The sequence below is a fragment of the Phocoena phocoena genome, chromosome 1 (genome assembly GCF_963924675.1).
Source record: "Phocoena phocoena chromosome 1, mPhoPho1.1, whole genome shotgun sequence".
Classification (NCBI taxonomy): Eukaryota; Metazoa; Chordata; class Mammalia; order Artiodactyla; family Phocoenidae; genus Phocoena; species Phocoena phocoena.
This window is the reverse complement of record NC_089219.1, coordinates 45796204-45819010: the sequence shown is the minus strand read 5'-3', so window position 1 is coordinate 45819010 and position 22807 is coordinate 45796204. Positions and strand designations below refer to the sequence as shown.

The window sequence follows — 22807 nt, the reverse complement described above, 5'->3', positions numbered from 1 at the left end:
TTTTTCTCCCTATCATATAGGTGGAGGATATAAGCAGATAGGTGAGGGCAGCCCCAGAGAAACAGAACCAGGCATGGCTTTCTTTTTCTTTTTCTTTTTTTTTCTGTACGCGGGCCTCTCACGGTTGTGCCCTCTCCCACTGCGGAGCAGAGGCTCCGGACGCGCAGGCTCAGCGGCCATGGCTCACGGGCCCAGCCGCTCCGCGGCATGTGGGATCCTCCTGGACCGGGGCACGAACCTGCGTCCCCTGCATCGGCAGGCGGACTCTCAGCCACTGCGCCACCAGGGAAGCCCAGGCACGGCTTTCTTGACATAAGAGAAGCCATTTTGGCCTAAGTCATTTTGTGATCTAAGCCTGGCCACAATGCTTGCCCTTGAACAGGTCTCAGTAATCAACAATCTTAAGGGAAGTAAGGGAATGCAGGAACAAAGGAAAAGCAGTCAGGAAACAGGCTGGGTCGCTTTGCTGCGTACCTGAAACTATCACAGCGTTGTTAATCGGCTATACTCCAATGTAAAATAAAAAGTTAAAAAAAAAAAAAGAAACTAGTTCAGATAAAACAGAGTCCTAGTTCCTCCTCAAGGGATACAGTAACAATCTTTGAGTTCTGCAGGAACTAAGGCCCCCACCCAGGTGGAGGATGGGATGATGTTGACCTTTCCTGACCTTCATGACTTCAAACAGTTTAAGCTTGGACTCTGTTGACCTTTGCCCCAGTTCAATGCTGAATTCTCCTCTGCTCAAGCCCCTCATGAATATGCATGTACCCTTGGCTTAACACTCCTCTGGGAAAGCAAGTGTTCTCCTTGCTGCAAGTAATAAATCCTTCCTTCTCCAGATGTTTGGCTTGGTTGTGTCTTTTGACTTAACACCGACAAGAGGTGAACCCAGTTTTCAGGTAAGGGCAGGGGGATTGAAGTAATCAGATAACAGAGGCTGGGCCTCTGTGGGCCTGTGGCTGTTCTGAGGAGAATGGCATGGGAAGTCTTGTGGCTCCATGCAGGGAATGGAGGGATGGGGAAGTATAGGGGGTGCTAAAACTGGATGTCCCCGGTGCTAGGGACAGTCAGGCCTTCTTCAGCCATATCTCAATACCAACTTCCAGAATCATTCTCCAAAATCAAAGCTGAGCGTGTCTCTCTCATGCTTGTCCCACAGGTGCCCTCCAGGTGCCAAGCTCTTTATCAGTGACCCAGCCCTGCTCGCCTCCCCAGCCTCCCCTCCCGAGCACCCCTGTCTCCCACCTGGCGGGATCCAGTCCCACTGCACTACTGCCCTCCCAAGCAAGCCCCTCTCCCACATGGCTTGCTCGCTCCGCACACGCTACCCCCTTGTCTAGAACATCCTTCCCTAGCCCCAGTCCCGCATGGCTCTCCAAGTTCTCCACGCCTCCCCTGAAAACCACCTGGCCCACCCAGGAGGTCGGGGCTCCTCTGCTGTGCTCCCAATCCCCTTGTGTCTCCTGATCCATCATGCCCCACCTTGGAGGCCCTGCTATTAATAGCACATCTTTATAGACTGTGAGCACGCTCCTGCAGCGCCAGCTGTAGAACAGCGGCTCCACCTCTCAGATGCTGGAGTCCCTGACAACCCCCGGGTTCTCCTCTCTTACTATATGTCATGGGGGGCCAGGGGGGTCCCCAGAGCTAGCACAGTGCCGGGCACAGAGTGGGGCATCCTTTATCTGTCTTATGAGAAGTGTCATGGGCAGTAAAGTCCTTTGCAGCCTGGAGTCCATCCCAGAGCTCTTCCTCCTGCCAAAAGCCAGAGCTGGATAAAGTTCCTCTTCTTCCAACGCAGCCTGCAGAGGCCTCAGAGCCGAGAGAGGCAGCAAAGCTCAATGCCTCAGAACTCACCAGCATCCTTCCCAGGGGCAGGCAACACACAGCCTGCTGGACGGAAAGACCCAGGCTCATATCCCCTAGCTCTGCTGCTGACCCACTCCCGCTCCCTTATCTGAGAAGTGGGGGTGATGCTTCCCCCATAAGAGTGTCACAAAGACTAAATAAGCACACAATTCTAAAACGAGGGCTGTTTGTATGTGGAGAGCCCTGGTCAATTGTAAGAGCTAAGTTCTGGATTTTTCTTTCAAAAAAGAGATTTGTCCAGCATTGGCATTAGTTACTATAATCAAAAAGAGTGACGATCCCGTTGTAAATGGAGTCCGTGGACACTGCCCTCTCCAATATCACCGTTACTCTTCTTATTGTTGAATCTGGCAGCACCTTGCTGTCCTTATGGACCTCCATCTCCAGGCACAGATGACCACCCCTTTCTTCTCAAAGTGACCTTTCCATTGGCTCCTGGGACCCCTCCCCAACCTCTCACTGGTTCTGTCCCACTATGCTTGACTGATTTCTCTTCCCCCATCATCCCTAAAGTCAGTGGTCTCCAAGGGTCTACCTCCACCCCGTTCTCTCTTTGCCTTGGGCAGGAAATGGTGCTCACACCTTCATGTTTGGTCCAGAGCCCCAGACCTCTCTATATCTAGTTCCTTCCTGGACAGCTCTTCAGGGATGACACAGAGCCCCCAGGACTCCAGGAGGCCTGAACCAAACTCCCTCCTGAGCTGCTGCTTGCTTCCCAGATTCCCTCCATCTGCCCATCTGGGCATCCTTCCAGTCACTCCTACACACATACACTCGAGTCAGTCACCAGGGACCCTGCTGGATTTCTCTGTGCACCTCTCTAAGCCCAAGTCCCTGTGTACATTACAGGTGATTCTTGGACTCATTTAAACTCCAGGGTCCCTGAAATAGGGACAGTCTCTAACTGCCTTCCCACACTGGGGCCCACAGGACACCCTCTGTGCCAGGTGGTGACTCAGTCCCTTCCCTGTGGACTCAGGAGTGGCCTGTGGCAACCCAGGCCAGCATGCCAGGCCTATCCCTTTCTTTTCATTTTATTCCTACCAACTTCCCCTGCCTTTTTTCTTTTTTCTTTTTTTTTGAATTTTTGAATTTTATTTAATTTATTTTTTTATACAGCAGGTTCTTATTAGTTGTCTATTTTATACATATTAGTGTATACATGTCAATACCAATCTCCCAATTCATCACACCACCCCCCTTACCACCACTTTCCCCCCTTGGTGTCCATACGTTTGTTCTCTACATCTGTGTCTCAACTTCTGCCCTGCAAACCAGTTCATCTGTACCATTTTTCTAGGTTCCACATACATGCGTTAATATACAATACTTGTTTTTCTCTTTCTGACTTACTTCACTCTGTATGGCAGACTCTAGCTCCATCCACATCTCTACAAATGACCCAATTTCGTTCCTTTTTATGGCTGAGTAATACCCCATTGTATATATGTACCACATTTTCTTTATCCATTCGTCTGTCAATGCACATTCAAGTTGCTTCTATGACCTGGCTATTGTAAACAGTGCTGCAGTGAACATTGGGATGCATGTGTCTTTTTGAATTATGGTTTTCTCTGGGTATATGCCCAGAAGTGGGGTTGCTGTGTCATATGGTAATTCTATTTTTAGCTTTTTAAGGAACCTCCATACTGTTCTCCATAGTGGCTGTATCAATTTGCATTCCCACCACCAGTGCAAGAGGGTACCTTTTTCTCCACACCCTCTCCAGCATTTGTTGTTTGTAGATTTTCTGATGATGGCCATTCTAACTGGTGTGAGGTGATACCTCATTGTAGTTTTGATTTGCATTTCTCTAATGATTAGTGATGTTGAGCAGCTTTTCATGTGCTTCTTGGCCATGTGTATGTCTTCTTTGCAGAAATGTCTATTTAGGTCTTCTGCCCATTTTTGGCTTGGGTTGTTTGTTTTTTTCATATTGAGCTGCATGAGCTGTTTATATATTTTGGAGATTAATCCTTTGTCCGTTGATTCGTTTTCAAATATTTTCCCCCATTCTGAGGGCTGTCTTTTCGTCTTCTTTGTAGCTTCCTTTGCTGTGCAAAAGCTTTGAAGTTTCATTAGGTCCCATTTGTTTATTTTTGTTTCTATTTCCATTACTCTAGGAGGTGGATCAAAAAAGATCTTGCTGTGATTTATGTCAGAGTGTTCTTGCTATATTTTCCTTTAACAGTTTTATAGTGTCTGGTCTTACATTTAGGTCTCAAATCCATTTTGAGTTTATTTTTGTGTATGGTGTTAGGGAGTGTTCTAATTTCATTCTTTTACATGTAGGTGTCCAGTTTTCCCAGCACCATTTATTGAAAAGACTGTCTTTTCTCCATTGTATATCCTTGCCTCCTTTGTCATAGATTAGTTGACCATAGGTGCATGGGTTTATCTCTGGGCTTTCTATCCTGTTCCATTGATCTGTATTTCTGTTTTTGTGCCAGTACCATATTATCTTGATTACTGTAGCTTTGTAGTATAGTCGGAAGTCAGGGAGCCTGATTCCTCCAGCTCTGTTTTTTTCCCTCAAGACTGCTTTGGCTATTCGGGGTCTTTTGTGTCTCCATACAAATTTTAAGACTTTTTGTTCTAGTTCTGTAAAAAATGCCATTGGTAATTTGATAGGGAGTGCATTGATTCTGTAGATTGCTTTGGGTAGTATAGTCATTTTCACAGTGTTGACTCTTCCAATCCAAGAACATGGTATATCTCTCCATCTGTTTGGATCATCTTTAATTTCTTTCATCAGTGTCTTATACTTTTCTGCATACAGGTCTCTTGTCTCCCTAGGTAGGTTTATTCCTAGGTATTTTAGTCTTTTTGTTGCAATGGTAAATGGGAGTGTTTCCTTAATTTCTCTTTCAGATTTTTCATCATTAGTGTATTGAAATGCAAGAGATCTCTGTGCATTAATTTTGTATCCTGCAACTTTGCCAAATTCATTGATTAGCTGTAGTAGTTTACTGGTGGCATCTTTAAGATTCTCTGTGTATAGTATCATGTCATCTACAAACAGTGACAGTTTTACTTCTTCTTTTCCAATTTGTATTCCTTTTATTTCTTTTTCTTCTCTGATTGCCGTGGCTAGGACTTCCAACACTATGTTGAATAATAGTGGTGAGAGTGGACATCCTTGTCTTGTTCCTGATCTTAGAGGAAATGCTTTCTTTTTTTCATCATTGAGAATGATGTTTGCTGTGGGTTTGTCATATATGGCCTTTATTATGTTGAGGTAGGTTCCCTCTATGCCCAATTTCTGGAGAGTTTTTATCATAAATGTATGTTGAATTTTGTCAAAAGCTTTTTCTGCATCTACTGAGATGATCATATGGTTTTTATTCTTCAAGTTGTTAATATGGTGTATCACATTGATTGATTTGTGTATATTGAAGAATCCTTGCATCCTATGGATAAATCCACCTTGATCATGGTGTATGATCCATTTAATGTGTTGCTGGATTCTGTTTGCTAGTATTTTGTTGAGGATTTTTGCATCTATGTTCATCAGTGATACTGCTCTGTAATTTTCTTTTTTTGTAGTATCTTTGTCTGGTTTTGGAATCAGGGTAATGGTGGCCTCAAAGAATGAGTTTCAGAGTGTTCCTTCCTCTGCAATTTTTTGGAAGAGTTTGAGAAGGACAGGTGTTAGCTCTTCTCTAAATGTTTGATAGAATTCACCTGTGAAGCCATCTGGTCCTGGACTTTTGTTTGTTGAAAGATTTTTAATCACAGTTTCAATTTCATTACTTGTGAGTGGTCTGTCCATATTTTCTATTTCTTCCTGGTTCAGTCTTGGAAGGTTATACCTTTCTAAGAATTTGTCCATTTCTTCCAGGTTGTCTCTTTTATTGGCATAGAGTTGCTTGTAGTAGTCTCTTAGGACGCTTTGTAGTTCTGTGGTGTCTGTCATAACTTCTCCTTTTACATTTCTAATTTTATTGATTTGAGTCCTCTCCCTCTTTTTCTTGATGAGTCTGGATAATGGTTTATCAATTTTGTTTATCTTCTCGAAGTATCAGCTTTTAGTTTTATTGATCTTTGCTATTGTTTTCTTTGTTTCTATTTCATTTATTTCTGCTCTGATCTTTATGATTTCTTTCCTTCTACTAACTTTGGGTTTTGTTTGTTCTTCTTTCTCTAGTTCCTTTAGGTGTAAAGTTAGATTGTTTATTTGAGATTTTTCTTGTTTCTTGAGGTAGGCTTGTATTGCTATAAACTACCCTCTTAGAGCTGCTTTTGCTGCATCCTATAGGTTTTGGATTGTTGTGTTTTCGTTGTAATTTGCCTCTAGGTATTTTGTGATTTCCTCTTTGTTTTCTTCAGTGATCTCCTGGTTATTTAGTAACATACTGTTTAGCCTCCATGTGTTTGTGATTTTACGTTTTTTTCCCTGTAATTGATTTCTAATCTCATACCATTGTGGTCAGAAAAGATGCTTGATATGATTTCAATTTTCTTAAATTTACTGAGGCTTGACTTTGTGACCCAAGATGTGATCTATCCCAGAGAATGTTCCATGTGCACTTGAGAAGAAAGTGTAATCTGCTGGTTTTGGATGGCATGTCCTATAGATATCTATTAAATCTATCTGGTCTATTGTGTCATTTAAAGCTTGTGTTTCCTTAGTAATTTTCTGTTTGGATGATCTGTCCATTGGTGTAAGTGAGGTGTTAAAATTCCCCCACTATTACTGTGTTGCTGTCGATTTCCTCTTTTATAGCTGTTAGCAGTTGCCTTATGTATTGAGGTGCTCCTATGTTGGGTGCATATATATTTGTAATTGTTATATCTTCTTCTTGGATTGATCCCTTGATCATTACGTAGTATCCTTCCTTGTCTCTTGTAACATTCTTTATTTTAAAGTCTATTTTATCTGATATGAGTATTGCTACTCCAGCTTTCTTTTGATTTCCATTTGCATGGAATATCTTTTTCTGTCCCATCACTTTCAGTCTGTATGTGTCCCTAGGTCTGAAGTGGGTCTCTTGTAGACAGCATATAGATGGATCTTGTTTTTATATCCATTCAGCGAGCCTGGGTCTTTTGGTTGAAACATTTAATCCATTCACATTTAAGGTAATTATCTACATGTATGTTCCTATTACCATTTTCTTAATTGTTATGGCTTTGTTTTTGCAGGTCCTTTTCTTCTCTTGTGTTTCCCACTTAGAGAAGTTCCTTTAGCATTTGTTGTAGAGCAGGTTTGGTGGTGTTGAATTCCCTTAGCTTTTGCTTCTCTGTAAAGCTTTTGATTTCTCCATCTTATCTGAATGAGAGATCCTTGCCAGGTAGAGTAATCTTGGTTGTAATTTCTTCCCCTTCATCACTTTAAATATATCATGCCACTCCCTTCTGGCTTGTAGAGTTTCTGCTGAGAAATCAGCGGTTAACCTTATGGGAGTTCCCTTGTATGTTATTTGTCATTTTTCCCTTGCTGCTTTTAATAATTTTTCTTTGTCTTTAATTTTTGTCAATTTGATTACTATGTGTCTCAGTTTGTTTCTCCTTGGGTTTATCCTGCCTGGGACTCTCTGCACTTCCTGGACTTGGGTGGCTATTTCCTTTCCCATGTTAGGGAAGTTTTCAACTATAATCTCTTCAAATATTTTCTCAGGTCCTTTCTCTCTCTCTTCTCCTTCTGGGACCTCTATAATGCGAATGTTGGTGCATTTAATGTTGTCCCAGAGGCCTCTTAGGATGTCTTCATTTTTTTTCATTCTTTTTTCTTTATTTTGTTCCATGACAGTGAATTCCACCATTCTGTCTTCCAGGTCACTTATCCGTTCTACTGCCTCAGTTATTCTGCTATTGATTCCTTCCAGTGTATTTTTCATTTCAGTTATTGTATTGTTCACCACTGTTTGTTTGTTCTTTAATTCTTCTAGGTGTTTATTCTTTAATTCTTCTAGGTCTTTGTTAAACATTTCTTGCATCTTCTCAATCTATGCCTCCATTCTTTTTCCAAGGTCCTGGATCATCTTCACTAACATTATTCTGAATTCTCTTTCTGGAAGGTTGCCTATCTACACTTCATTTAGTTGTTTTTCTGGGGCTTTATCTTGTTCTTTCATCTGGTACAAAGTCCTCTGCCTTTTCATTTTGTCTATCTTTCTGTGAATGTGGTTTTTGTTCCATAGGCTGCAGGATTGTAGTTCTTGCTTCTGCTTTCTGCCCTCTGGTGGATGAGGCTACCTAAGAGGCTTGTGCAAATTTCCTAATGGGAGGGGCTGGTGGTGGGTAGAGCTGGGTGTTGCTCTGGTGGGCAGAGCTCAGTAAAACTTTAATCCACTTTTCTGCTGATGGGTGGGGCTAGGTTCCCTCCCTGTTGGTTGTTTGGCCTGAGGCAACCCAACACTGGAGCCTACCTGGCTCTTTGGTGGGGCTAATGGTGGACTCCAGGAGGGCTCACGCCAAGGAGTACTTCCCAGAACTTCTGCTGCCAGTGTCCTTGTCCCCACTGTGAGCCACAGCCACACCTGCCTCAGCAGGAGACCCTCCAACAGTAGCAGGTAGGTCTGGTTCAGTCTCCTATGGAGTCACTGCTCCTTCCCCTGGGTCCCAGTGTGCACACTACTTTGTGTGTGCCCTCCAAGAGTGGAGTCTCTGTTTCCCCCCGTCCTGTTGATTTGCAATCAAATCCTGCTAGCCTTCATAGTCTGATTCTCTAGGAATTCCTCCTCCCGTTGCTGGACCCCCAGGTTGGGAAGCCTGAGGTGGGGCTCAGAACCTTCACTCCAGTGGGTGGACTTCTGTGGTATCAGTGTTCTCCAGTTTGTGAGTCAGACACACAGCGGTTATGGGATTTGATTTTATTGTGATTGCGCCCCTCCTACCATCTCATTGTGGCTTCTCCTTTGTCTTTGGATGTGGGGTATCTTTTTTGGTGAGTTCCAGGGTCTTCCTGTTGATGATTGTTCAGCAGTTAGTTGTGATTCCGGTGCTCTCATAAGAGGGAGTGAGCGCTTGTCCTTCTACTCTGTCACCTTCCCCCCTGCCCTCCAGGCCTACCACTCTCAATCTCAGGTAGATAATCTACTGGGATAGAAGGAAAATTCATATTCCTCAGGCAGATCTAATCTGTCCTTGTCTCCCACCCTTTCCTGACCTTTGTGACTCCCTGGGGCAGGGCAGAAAGAGGGAAGAACCATCTAGGTGTCTCCTTTTATGCAGGGGCAGAAAACCTCCAGGTCTTCAGGAAAGCAAAGTCAAGCTGGATCTAGATACCTGGTCCCCCAACTCCCAGGCAGGGGCAGACAGGCAGCAGGTGGGGCTCAGTCTAACATCTTCTGCTGACTCTTAATGTGCTCAAAGGTCATTTTGAAGGTGGCAGGATTTTCTGCTTGACCCGTTAAGATCCTGGGAGAGAGAGAGGAGGAGGAGGAGGAGGGCGGGAAGGTAGGAGGGACTTTGGGAACTGTCTTCTAGGACATTTTCCTGGCCCGCCAGGGGACAACTAGGTGCTACTAAGGCTCCTGCCTCCCATCCGATCCTAGCTCTGAGAGCCTCAGGAGACTGCACCGCGAGGAGTGTGGGGCATTTCCCAGAGAGGGTCATCATGGCCTACAAGAAGGGGTGCTCGAAGTGGGCCCTTGTCAGCAGTGCCAGTGTGGCTCTGGTGTTCACCATCGGGATGATCCTGTGCTTCTTGCTGCAGCAGGGCATCCTGCCAGGTAGGAGCTTCCCAGTCATGCCATCTGGTCGGCTTCCCCCATCCCTCACTCCTTGACCCCAGAAGGTTCTGTCCCCATTGACAGCCCTGATGGCCTCCTCTCCCCTCCCTACCAAGACTCTCCTCCATCCACAGCTCTACCTGCCCCTCCCATCACCAACCCCACCAAGACTTGATTCCCAACAGACAGTCCCATTAACTTTCCCTTCCTTCTTTACCAGGCTTCAGTTACCTGAGGACCAATGAACCTTGGTCTTCAGTCCAGACCTCCTTCTGTGCCCCCAGATGAACATTCCTTCTTGGAGGGTCATGCAGGCATCTCATATTCAGCTGACTGAGCTAAACTTTCCCTCTCCCTTCTGTGCCATCTCCTAGTGAAGGGTCCTCCATCCACATGGGGACCTGGGAGCAGCCTCCTCTCTTCCTCCTGCCTCATGCCTGTATCTTCAATTCTGTGCCTCGAGGCTCTTCCTTCCCATCCTCTACCCTCCATCCCTGCCCACCATGACCTCTCAAGCCTCTGTCTCCTGCTGGACCCCTGCAGCAGCCCTCCCCCTCCCACACAGTCTCCGCTGCCAGCCTGCTCACACCAGCCCATGCTCGGTCTGCCACCAAGGAGATCTTTCCTTTTCTTTTTTAAATTTTTATTTAGTTATTTATTTTTGGCTGTGTTGGGTCTTCATTGCTACGCATGGGCTGTCTCTAGTTGTGGCGAACAGGGGTTACTCTTCATTGCAGTGTATGGGCTTTTCATTGCAGTGTATGGGCTTCTCATTGCAGTGGCTTCTCTTGCTGCGGAGCACAGGCTCTAGGCACACAGGCTTCAGTAGTTGCAGCACGTGGGCTCAGCAGTTGCGGCACGTGGCTCAGCAGTTGTGGCACGCGGGCTTTGTTGCTCCATGGCATGTTGGATCTTCCTGGATCAGGGCTCGAACCCGTGTCCCCTGCATTGGCAGGCAGATTCTTAACCACTGTGTAAGGAGATCTTTCTAAACATAAACCTAGTTTGCTGTCTCCAGCACACACCCAATTCCTTTGCTGGCGCCCAAAGCCATTTACAACTGGATCACAGCCCTCTTCCAATCTTGCCCTATTCCATTTCTCTGCATTCTGTACCAGGCCAATGGCCATTCCTTTAGGCAACCATATATATCCTACGGTCAAACCTTTGCTTATACTGTTCTCTCTGTCTGAAATAACCTAGTCCCCTATTTTGGTCAAAGTTACACACCCATCCTTCTAGGTCTCCCTTAAATGTTCCCTTATCAGTGAACTTCCCAACATCTGCAGGCTGGTTCAGAGCATCATTGTGCCCAGGACCCCATGTATTTCTCCCTCTCCCAGCTCTGATGAATCTGGGGTCCACTGTCTCTGCTAGATGGTGTGCTAGATACTCCCTGGGGCCCAAGGAGGGTTAGTAGGATGTACGGATGAGAGTCTTGGTCTGAGGCAAGAACTGATGTTGACAGTTCCCTTCGCCTTGATTGCAGGCTGTGAGCAGGATGCGGTCTGCCGCTCCGACGCGGACATGCTGGACTACCTGCTGAGCCTGGGTCAGATCAGCCAACACGACGGCCTTCTGGTCACCTGGTACCATGCTGCCAACAGCCAGAAGGAGATGAGGGCTGCCCTCAGCAGTAAGTCCAGTTGCCAGAACTGGGGCAGGCCGGGGCAGAGGTGGAGGCAATGGAGGGAGAGCAGAGGTGGGGCTAAGACAGCACTACCTATGAGGTGGCATTAGGATGGGTATCGCCACATTCTTGCCATCCTCCACTTGAGAAAGTGGGGGCTCAGGGGTTAAGTGACTGGCTCAGGTTGTGCAGAGATGTCTGGTTCCAAGGTCACATCCTGCCCTTCCTCCCAGGCCTTGTCAGGAGACAGCTTCCCTGCTAAGGAGGCCTTTGTCCTCAAAGTCTAAAGAGCCAGAAGATGTTTGAGTGCCAGCGCTACCAAAAACGAGCTGTGGAAGCCTGAGCAAGTTGTGTAACTCCTGAGCCTCTGATTCAGAATGATTACGGCAGCCAGTGGGCAACCACTCCCTGTGGGGACACACACTCACATTCCACGTGGGTCTCCTGGGACTACCAGCAGCCTGTTTTGTGGGTGCCATTCGACAGGAGAAAAATGGAGGCTCAGAAAAGTTAGGTAACTTACCTAACTTCACTAAGGTCACACTGTTTGAAAGTGGCTAAGCCAGCATTGGAGCACGCAGTGGTCAGCTCCCACGCTCTAAACCACTGCATTACGCCTGGCCCTCTTCAAAAGGGAAGATCTCACTCTTCCAGGGCTATGGGGAAGCTCGTTAGATCGTGTTCATGTATGTGCTTGTAAACTCTAAGGCAGTGACTATTCCAGATGAAAGGAAGGGTCCCCAGATTCGAGCGTGCTTCAGAAAACACATTGCTAGCCCCACCCCTGGAATTTCAGATTCAGTGGTTCCGGGGTGGGGCCTGAGAATTTGCATTTCTGATAAGTTCCCAGGTGACATTGATGTTGCTGGCCCCAGGATCACACTTTGAGAACCACTGCTCAACCAAAATCCCTCAAGTTTAGGAAAGTGAGATCCAGAGGGTCTTGTCCAAGGTCACACAGTAGGTCTGAAGCAGAGCAAGACCTAGGCGCCAGGCCTCTGGCTCTTACTCCAGCAGAGTCACCAGCAGATAGCCTGGGAATGAGCATCTGGGAAAGGTTTGCTGAATGAATGAATGAGTCCTTAGGGAGACTTCCTGGAGGAGGCAGGCTTGGTGGTCAGCAGAGGAGAGGCCACCACAGGCTGGGTGGAGCCAGTTTGCTGCTGCTTCAGGATCGGGAGGCTAATGGCCAGACTTGGGTGATAAGAGGCCAGAGAACTCCCTGGCAAGAGGGAGGGCTCTTATCTGGCAGATAAGGCCTGAGGGAAAGCAAAGAGGATCTGCCAGCCCCAGGCTCATCCCAGGTCAGCCCTGGGGCAGCAGGTAAGGGATCAGGACCCACCAAGATGGGACCTTGGCCAAGAAGAAAGCTAAGGGCCCCAACCAGGCAGTGCCCAACAGCATGGAGTGTGCAGAGGCACCCCTTAGCATAGCTGCAGGGGTGCGGAGGACCCCAGGCCCAGTCTTCTCCCTGAGGGTCCTGCTAGGTCCCTGGGGTAGGTCTCTGGGAGGAGGGTGGCTCCACAACTGAGGTGGGGACCCTCGGGGGGAGCCAATGGTAGGCCAGGGTTAGGCCGGTGAAGTCACCTTGAACGTGACTGGACACCCATGTGGAGGGGAGGGGCCACAGCAAAGGCCTAGAAGGCAGACAGACTGGGTTCAAATTCTACCTTTTATCATTTACCAGAGGAGTGATTTGGGGCAGGTGACTTCACCCATCTGCAGCTCAGTTTTTCCCTCTGCAAAACGTGGGCTGGTAGGGTGACCATATCATTTATCATCCAAACCAGGGCACTTTTGATAGTGAAAGAGGTCATTATTAATAATTATGCTGAAACAACAGGAATACACCAGACTATCCCTGGCAAATGGGGACATGTGCTCACCCTAGTTAAGTGAGCTACTCCACGTAAATGATAATTAATACTTAGTGAATGCCTAACAAAGGATATTTTATTATTTACTTCTAGTAAACGAGGGGACAGGGAGCACAGAGAGGTCCATCAACCTGCCCAAGATCACACAGCTTGCAGGTGTTAGAGCTGGGACTGGAAGCTAGCAGCCTTGGGTTCAGGATCTGTACGCTCAGCCACAGCGCTCTCCTGCCGGACGTGATGCATAGAGCTCCTGGCATGTGGGGGAGGGGAAGGAGAGTCTGGTAACTTCCTGTGGGTTCCCTCTGGAGATCATCACTCCTTCCCACCTGACTGCACCCCTGAGGACGAGGACTCTTACTGTGGCTGCAGAAACCTGATCCTTTCCTCATCTCCTGTTCCTTCACACCCCCAACCAAGCGAGTTGGCCCCCCAGATTCAGCATCTGGAAGGCACACAACAGGTGTAAATGACAAGGGAGAAGACTTCGGGAGGAAGCTGGATCCAGGTGGCGATCGCAAGGAGGCAGGTTAGGTCCATCAGTCTTTAGTCCACTTCACTGAGCATTTGCTGGGCGCCTACTCTGCACCCAGCTCAGGAGGAGGTTTAGAAATGAGTGAGATGTGGCCCTGTGTTCAAGGGGCTCACAGTGTCTCAAGGAAGGCAGCTGGTGAAAGTCAAGCAAGGCAGCAGCATCGGAGGTTCACCGGGCCTCAGAGACCTGGGTTCCAGCCCTGGATCCCGCCCAGCGTGCCCCCACCCTCCCCAGAACGGAACTGGCTCCCGTTAGATGGGGAAGAAGACCCCTCAGTATCCATTCTCTTTTTTTTAAGCAGTTTTTTTTTTCTTTTTTTTTTTTTGCGGTACGCTGGCCTCTCACTGTTGTGGCCTCTCCCGTTGCGGAGCACAGGCTCCGGACGCGCAGGCTCAGCGGCCATGGCTCACGGGCCCAGCCACTCTGCAGCATGTGGGATCTTCCCGAACCGGGGCACGAACCCGTGTCCCCTGCATCGGCAGGCGGACTCTCAACCACTGCGCCACCAGGGAAGGCCAGTATTTTTTTCTTGAACTACCCTCTTATCTGCCCAGCTGCCTCCTCGGGCCTGGCTTCTCTGGGCCTTGATGGGCCCCAAACTCTTTGGACCCCTCTCTCTGCATTCCCAGGTAACTGAAAGTTAAGAAAAGAAAGTGCTTTGTGTTCAAGCCATAAAAATAAAGGCTACCTTCATATAGCCCTTCACAGTTTACAACACGCCTTTATGTCCATGTCCTGTAGTCATGGTCCAGGGAGGCTCATCCCCATCTTGCCAGTGAGGACTCCAGGAAGTCCAGAGCTCTGGGCAGGAGGTATAATATGAGGATGAAGTGGGACAATGCAAAGTGCCTGGCTCAGTGCTGGGGACAGCCTGGCACTCAGCTTCCTCCCCCTCCTGGAAATCCAAACACCTAGATTTTAAAGAAATCTGCAAAAATTCTCTGCGACTTTGGGCAAGTGCTATCACCTTTCTGAGCCTGCGCTGGTTTACCTTAACTTTTCTATCACCCATTCATTCAGTCTTTTATCATCCAACAAACATTTTTGAAGCTCCTTTTTTAGGCCTATTATTGTCTTGGCACTGGAAATCCAAGTGATGGGCAACACAGACCCGGACCCTGCTCCCTGACACTTAACACTCAGGAAAGCTTGTGCTAAATGAGTGATTACATGGGGGCTGAGCACTCAGAGGAGAAGCTGGCAACCTAACTTAGACTGGATGTGTGGTTTAGGGATGGCCTCCTTGATATTTTAAGCCAACACCCACGGATGAGCTGGAGGTGGCCTAGTAAAGCTGCGGAGGGAAGTGTTGCCAAGACAACAGCCATGTGTAAGAGCCCAGAGAAGGGAAGACAAGATATTTGAGCATCGATACTCAAAGTATGGGCCACGGACCGGCAGCATGGGCATCACGGGGGAGATTGTTAGACATCTTGGGCCCCACCCCAGACCTACTGAGCAGAACTTGCATTTTAACAGTTCCTGGGTGATTTGTGTACACATTAATGTTGGAGAAACAGGAGTGGCTGGAAGCTAGAGATTGAGGGAGAGAGGGACTCGAGATAAGATGGGAAAGGCCTGGTCATGCAGGACCTCACAGACTATGGTAAGGCATTTAGCTTGGACTCTTAGGACAACAGGCAGGGACGTTTTGATTTTTTAACAGGAGTGACACGATCAGGTACGTGTTTGGAATACTCACTCTAGTGGCCGTGTGCAGAATGGACTTGGAGGGGAGCAGACCTCAAGTCACGAGGCTGCGAGTGTCAAACACAAGAGGCCCTCTGATGCCAACTGTCTGTGATGGGGCAGGAGCTGAGAGCGACCCGCCTGCCCTCCACTCCATTCCTTAGACAGAGACCCTGGCCGGCTATTCTGGCCTGCTTCTCACTGAAAGGCCTCAGCTCCCTCCTGGACTGAACTCTCGGAGCAGGCGTCACACAGCCGCCTGATGGAGTTAACTGTGTGCATTTAAAAGATAAAAATAACGATGCTCAGTGCTGTAAGTGTGCCGGAGATGGGCCAGCTTACGTATTTCTGGCAGGAACATGAGTCAGAAGAATTCTTCTAGACAGTAATTTGTTAGTATGGGCCTTAAAAACACCCTGCATGGCCCTGACTCAAATTCCTTGTCAGGATAAAAAATAATCAGAAAATCAGAATAAAACACGCATCATTATTTGTTAGTAGCAAAAATTTAGAAACTACTAGGATGTCTCAGGAATGGGAGAGTGGCTAACTAAAGCAGGGTGAGTGCCCTCAATCGGGTTTTTGCAGCTTTTTTTTTTTTAATGAAACATAGAAAAGATTGTAAAAAATGTGTCACTATTGAAAGAAAAAGATTAAAATTATAAATGCAGAGTATTCCCAACTGTGTAAAAACTATAAATAGATAAAAGTGGAAGAAAATACATCAAAAAATGAACTATGATGGAAATGCTTTCCTCAAGTCAGGATAAAAAATAATCAGAAAATCAGAATAAAATATGCCTCATTATTTGTTAGTAGCAAAAATTTAGAAATGTCGGCGAATATTTCTTTCTGCTTTTCTGTACTTTCCAAATGTTCTATAATAAATGTGTAATACTTTGATGATGAGAAAAATTGCTTTAAAAAAAGAACTGATCTGGGAATTCCCTGGCGGTCCAGTGGTTAGGACACGGCCCTCTCACTGCCGGGGCCCAGGTTCTATCCCTGGTCGGGGAACTAGGATCCCACAAGTTGTGCAGTAAAAGAAAAAAAAAAAAAAAAGGAACCAATCAAGATGGAGTTTGTCCTCTTGCACAGGTGACGCTGTGGCCCTGGAGGCAGACGTCACGGTAGAAGGGCTCGGCACAGTCAATGAGACAGGGGTCCCCATCATGGCGCACCCCCCAGCCATCTACAGTGACAACACCCTACAGCAGTGGCTGGAGGCCGTGCTGGCTTCTTCCCAGAAGGGTAAGGACCTCTCTCAGCCCCTCCCCAGCTGCCCAGCCCTCTGGTCCTCAGGCCGCATGTGCAGAGGTCCTTCCACTAGGAAGCTAGTCCAGTGCTCGTCAGGAGTTGCTCGTTGCCTTGGCTTTCCAGCCCACCGCTCTAGAGGCCTGGGCTCGGGGAAGATCAGTGAGACGAGGGATAAAAAAGTGCAGGGTAAGCTGCAAAGGACCAAACATGTTTGGGCCCTGAATCCATGGAACTGGATATAACATGCTCAAAAGCCAAATTCCACCTTCCCCTCCCATGTCTCTTTGCCAGTTGTAGTCGGAATCCAGGCATCACCCTAATGTCTCTCCCTCATCCTCCACGTCCGCTCAGCTGCTGTACCTGCCAATTCTAACCCTGAAGCCCACCCCCTGATCCAGTCCCAGTCACATCGTCTTTCTCCTGGACCTCCTTCCTCACTGGCTTCCTGCTTCCAAACTCAGCCCCTACCTGAGTGAGCTTTCCAAAATGCCAGTTGTCGCGTCACTCCCCTGCTTTAACCCTCCATGGCTCCCCATTGTCCTCAGGACAAAGTGTGATCTCCTTGGCCTGTCTTGCAACATCCTGCTCTAACTTCTCAGCCTCATCTCCTGCTGTTCAGGCTCAGGTGGCTTAGGACCCTCTGAGCCTGCCTGTCCAAGAATCACAGTCCCTTTTCATCCGACGCTTGACAACCCCTGAACCTGCCCCAAGTCCCAAGCCCTTACCCGTCATCTGCTTCCTCCCCTTGGTGATGGGGGATGGGAGCTCATTCCTACAGAGGCAAGTCCTTTCTCTCCAGGTTAGCTCTGCCTGTTTGAAAACCCTTCTTCACACCCAGCGAGAATCTGGTCCCTGTCTTCCTTCCCTGCCCCCAACACACATACCATACCTGCTCTCTCTGTCCCAGGAAGTCATGTCTTCTGTTTCCTTCTTCCTTGAGCACGAGGGACCAGTTCCCCAAGCCCTTGGCCCTCTCCCCACAGGCATCAAACTAGACTTCAAGAGCATCAAGGCCGTGGGCCCCTCCCTGGACCTCCTGCGGCGGCTGACCGAGGAGGGGAGAGTTCGGAGGCCTGTGTGGATCAATGCCGACATCCTGAGGGGCCCCAACATGGCCATCCCGATAGAAGTCAATGCTACACAGTGAGTGTTCGCTTCTCTGCCCCAGCTGTGTCCAATCCTCTTCCGTCAACATCTGGCACAGTAGGTGCTCAGGGGACCTTTGCTGAGTTTGCTTCCAGCCACACCATGCAGTCTGACCTCTGAGCCTTCACACGTGCTATTCCCTCTGCCTTGAATGCCTTTCCCCCATTTCCTGATGAACCTTTGCCCAGTCATTACCTGTCCCAGAAACTTCCCTGACATCCAAGGCCACTGAGGGCCTTCACTCACACTTTCTCCTAACAGTCCTGATTTCGTTGGACTATCACCGTTGGATTACAGGTTTGTCACCCTTACTACAGTGATTATTCCTGGAGGGCAAACAGGGCCTGGTCCAGTGACAAGGGCAACACTTGGCCTGCTAGAAAAGTCTAAAGCACTGACTCCTTCCTTAGCCCCCCATGAAATCCCAGCACTGCCACCAACCGCCCTCATGTAACACCAGCTTCGTGGTATGCTCCAGTTTACAAAGGGCCACTTAAAAGGAGAGCACACATCTGAGTTGATCTTCACGTAGCAATGCCAGGTGAGGAGCCTTTTTTCTCACCATTTTGCAGATGAGAAAGCTGACAATAATTGAGGCACAATCTGTTGCATGTTTATTATGTGTCACAGGCACTGTTTTAAGTACTCTAGTTGTAGAATACCACTTAACTCTTACTTGGGAATGAGGTAGGTAATATTATTTTCATTTTATTAATACAGGAAATATCGCACTGAAGTTAAATGACTTGCCTAAATCTAGTAATTGGCAGAGGAAAGACTCAAAACCAGGCCGATCTGACTCTAACCTCCATGCTCTTTACCGTTCATCCATCCATCCATCCATCTTTCCAGGCAGTCAGCCAACAATCCATCCGTCCAATATTTATCACGATTCTCAAACTGAGGTGCATTTGGAAAGCAGCAGTTTGAAAATGTAGTCAGTGGCCCAAGATAAATAATGGTTCACCTTCTTGGAGTGAAGAAAATTACTCAATAATTTGGGGAGAGGGAGAGGGTAACATTATTTGCCTATTAAAATTTGCATCAAGGCAAAATCTGAATGAAATTTTTAAATAAAATATGAAAGTTCAGAGACTCTCACAGCTGGGAGAACCCACATCCCACACCTGGGGCTTTAGATCCCCCCGTCCATGTGGGTATGTTTACGAAGGCCTGTCCTGCCTGAAAGGATGCCATCTTTGAGAATCAAAGGGGCTGGGTGAGCTGCCCAAGATCACAGAATCAGGACCCAAACCCAGACCTCCCCAACACCAAAGTCCATGCCCTACTGTGGGACTTTGAGCAAGCCATTTCTGTTCTTGAGGACTGTGCCCTTATACCATAGATGCAAGAGATCCTGCCTCTTAGCACTGTGGTGGGAACCTGGGAGATGAGGAAGGGGCTCTAAAAGACCAGCATCTCTGATTCTCTGCAGGTTTCTGGCCTTGGTCCAGGAGAAGTATTCTAAGGCAACCCTGTCTCCAGGCTGGACCACCCTCTACCTGCCCCTGTTCCCAAACGGGACATATACCCGAGCCATGGTAGAGAAGATGCAGGGGCTGGTGGAAGGACTGCCACAGAAGGTCACCTTCCCTGTGCGGGCTGTCATGGTACGGGCTGCCTGGCCCCACTTCAGCTGGCTGCTGGGCCAATCTGAGAGGTGAGGACTCCCAGGCCCCTGCCACAGCTCCCACTCCCTCCAAACCCGCTCCCAGGCACTGATGCCCCTAGAAGATCCCAGAGGCTCATGGCTAGAAGGGTCTTATTGATCACCTGGTCCAACCTCTGCGGGTGCTCACATGCTCTACAATGTCCCTGCTTTCTGCTTGTATGCCTCCGGTAATGGGGAGCTCACTATCATCTGAGGCAGCCCGTCCATTGACAGACAACTCTCTGCCCGTTGGAAAGTGTCTACACTGAGACACAATTTGCCTCCCACAGCTTCCTCCCATGGAAGCCAGCTGTTCCCTGGGGCTACACAGATTGCACCTACAGCCTCTGCCCCAAGATAGCTCTGTAGGGATTGAGGAAGCCCCATCCCCACCCTTGCACTCTGTCCCCAGCTGCCCCACCTTCCTCAGCCTTTCCCCACTGGAGGCCGCCCCCTTCCCCTCTTCATACCTGACCTCTAGCCCCACCCCCTGAGCCCGTCTCTTCTGTCCTTGTCTCCTTCCTAAGACAGGACCCAGAAATAGACACTCCAAGTGAGGAGGCAGGGCAGTCCATCTCCCCCGCTTCTCAGCCTCTACTCTCAGTCATCGTTCCCGAGGCCTCTGTGGCTTCTTCTGCCCCCAGGAAGCAGGGTAGTGTTCCCCCCCTGCCCAGCTCGGGTCCAACTCTGAGCACAGGAGTGGGGCTGAGGGCTGCTGGGCCCAGGCAGGCACTGAGCTGGCTCTCTGGACCCCAGGTACAGCCTGACGCTGTGGCAGGCCACCTCAGACCCCGTGTCAGTGGACGATCTCCTCTACGTCCGGGACAACACCGCCACCCACCAAGTCTACTATGACCTCTTCGAGCCTCTCCTGTCCCAGTTCAAGCAGCTCGCCAGTAGGGAGGGGTCTGGGCAGTGTGGGAAAGGGCAGTGGGGCTGGATTCTGCACAGGGCAGCACTTGGTAGACACGGCAGCAGAGTTAGGTGGGATGGGGCACTGGAAGGGGAAAATCCTAGGAGGGATGGGGGAAGGGATCGTTTTAAGCGTCAGTTGTATGCCAGACCCCAGCACAGTATGCTAAGCTTTATAGATCTGTGAAGCAGGGATTCCATTTTACAGATAGGGAAACTGAGATCCAGAACAGTTAGGTAATTTATACAAAGTCATTCAGCTTGAACGTGGCACAGCTCCTACTGGAACCAGCACATTCCAAACCCCATATGCTTCCCCTTGTAATACAGTTCCTCTAAGGTTTCCTCTAGCATTTCAGAGAATGGCCCCTCCACTGTACCTGCTGATCAGTGATGCAGACACTACCTTGTCCAAACATCCACGCCCCTGACTCCAAACCTAGGACAGCCTGCAGTTAGGCCATCTCAAAGGGGACCCATCAGACCCAACACTCCTGCCTTGGGAGCCATCTTGGTGAGGGGGAGGAATACCAGCTTTGGGGCCAGATGGACCTGGCTCCATCAGGTTCCAATCCCAGCAACCCTGCCTACTGGCTGTAGGACCTTGGGCAAATCACCTGTAATCTAGAAAACAGGGAATTACAGCTCCCAGGAAGCTTGCTGTGAGGCTTAGAGAGGATGCGCGGTGCACAGAAGGGCTCTGTGACCAGCGGCCTCTTCATCCTGGCAATTTGCCCCACAGTGAACGCCTCACGGAAGCAAAGCTATTACACGGGAGGCAGCCTGATCCCCTTTCTCCAACTCCCTGGGGATGAGGGGCTGAGCGTGGAGTGGCTGGTTCCTGACATCCAGGGCAACAGGAGCACAGCGACAATGCGACTCCCAGGTAAGGTCCACCTGCAGCCCCTGTGCTCCTAGCTCAACCACAAGTTTCCTACACTTGGGGAAGCTGCCTCAGATCTCCGTTACCATAGCAACACGGCTGCAAGGTAGGGAGTACAGCGCTGTCAAAAGTGCAGGGCTCCGGGCCTTCAGCACCTGTGAGCCCTCAGTCACATCACGCTGCAAGAGAGGCGGGCATGGGCCCCAGGGCTGAGCCACAGGCAAGGGCCCAGAGCCGAGCTAGCAACTCATTGTATCATTCTGACGAGCCCCGGGCACATTCATAAGGCAGCCCTTCCACCTGGAACCCAGCTCTGATCGACAGATCCCATTGCCCCGCTGCTGCCTCCATTGCCTCTTCCAGACAGAGAAGGCATGATCCTGCTGGAAGCTGGCCTCCTGGAGCCTGCAGCTGGGGACCCCGTGCCCATCGTACGTGCCCCAGATGGCCGTGTCCTGACACTGGAGTTCTGCCTGCTGCAGCTGGCCACGCGCGCCGGACGCTGGGGCATCCATGTGCACATAGCAGAGCCCACGGCCCTCCGGCCATCCCTGGCCACACTGGCCACCCTCTCCACCCTTGGCCACCTGCCTAGGCCTGTGTGGGTCGGGGCCACAATCTCCCACGGGAGTTTTGTGGTCCCTGGCTACGTGACTGGCAGGGAGCTGCTTACAGCTGTGGCCGAGGTTTTCCCCCATGTGACAGTGGCACCAGGCTGGCCCGAGGAAGTGCTGAGCAGTGGCTACAGGGAACAGCTGCTCACAGATATGCTGGAGCTGTGCTGGGGCCTCTGGCAACCCGTGTCCTTCCAGCTTCAGGCTGGGCCGCTGGGCCAGAGCACGGCTGGAGTCGTGGCCAGGCTGTTGGCAGCCTCCCCCCGGGCCACTGTCACAGTGGAACACAGCCCTGGCTGGGGCAGCTATGCATCTGTGCGGGCAGTGCTGCTGGCAGCCAGGGCCGTGGAGAGGACCTGAGTCTACTACAGGCTACCCCAGAGTTCCTACCAAGACTTGCTGGCGGATGTTGGCAGAAAGTGACCACCCAGGGGTGCTGGGCTGGTGGAGCCACGGGGGTGGCAGGAAGGAATAAATGTCTCTGCCTCCCTCGGTGCCCTGCGTGTGTGTCCTCAGGGCAGCATGGAGCGGGAGCTGGGCGTGAGGTGGCCACTAAAGATGCCTAGAGGGTCTGGAGGCTGGGGGCCAGATCGTGCCGGTTGTCCAAGAGGAACTGCTCACAAGCCTTGAAGGTGGTGTAGAACTCAGACGAGAGGCCAGTCACATTGGTGGTCACGTACTTGAGAAAGCCTGGGGTGGCCTGGTTATAGTAGGACACCTGCAGGATGGGAAGCCACACTCAGGGAGGCTGGGCAGTGGGAGGGGTGGGAGCTGAGTGGACATGAGGCGGGCGGGAGGCAGCCTTGTCGCCTGCTAGGAAGGCAGCAAATACCAGTCAGCACTTGCGGCCTTAGAAGACTGCGTGACTGGCGGGTGTGACCTCCTCCACCCCTCACCCCCACCCCGGGTGCTGACAACCCTGGCTTCCCTCTGTCACCACACACTACTGTCATCACATGTCTCCCCTGTCAGCTGGGGGGCCCTGGAGGACGAGGGCTGGGTCTCCAGAGCCCAGCTCGGAATCCCTTCTAAATGAAGGTGCTCTAGGGCCATCCGCAAGTTAGAATAAGC

General features: G+C 49.5%; 2 protein-coding genes across 2 annotated transcripts in view; one reads left to right on the top strand and one right to left on the bottom strand.

Annotated features, from left to right (window-relative positions):
• The first annotated feature begins 9430 nt into the window (after nt 1-9430).
• On the top strand, nt 9431-22159 carry FAM151A (family with sequence similarity 151 member A). Its single transcript, XM_065883572.1, is given in 8 exon segments — nt 9431-9545; nt 11035-11181; nt 16372-16524; nt 17514-17673; nt 19112-19336; nt 20084-20223; nt 20982-21125; nt 21486-22159. Coding segments are annotated over 8 exon segments (1758 nt in total).
• Nucleotides 22160-22298: 139 nt separating this feature from the next.
• Nucleotides 22299-22807, bottom strand: part of ACOT11 (acyl-CoA thioesterase 11) — a 107094-nt gene continuing 106585 nt past the window's right edge. Inside the window, exon 18 of the mRNA XM_065883487.1 lies at nt 22299-22454. Within this exon, the coding sequence (XP_065739559.1) occupies nt 22299-22454 (156 nt within the window). The remainder of the gene's footprint in view (nt 22455-22807) is intronic.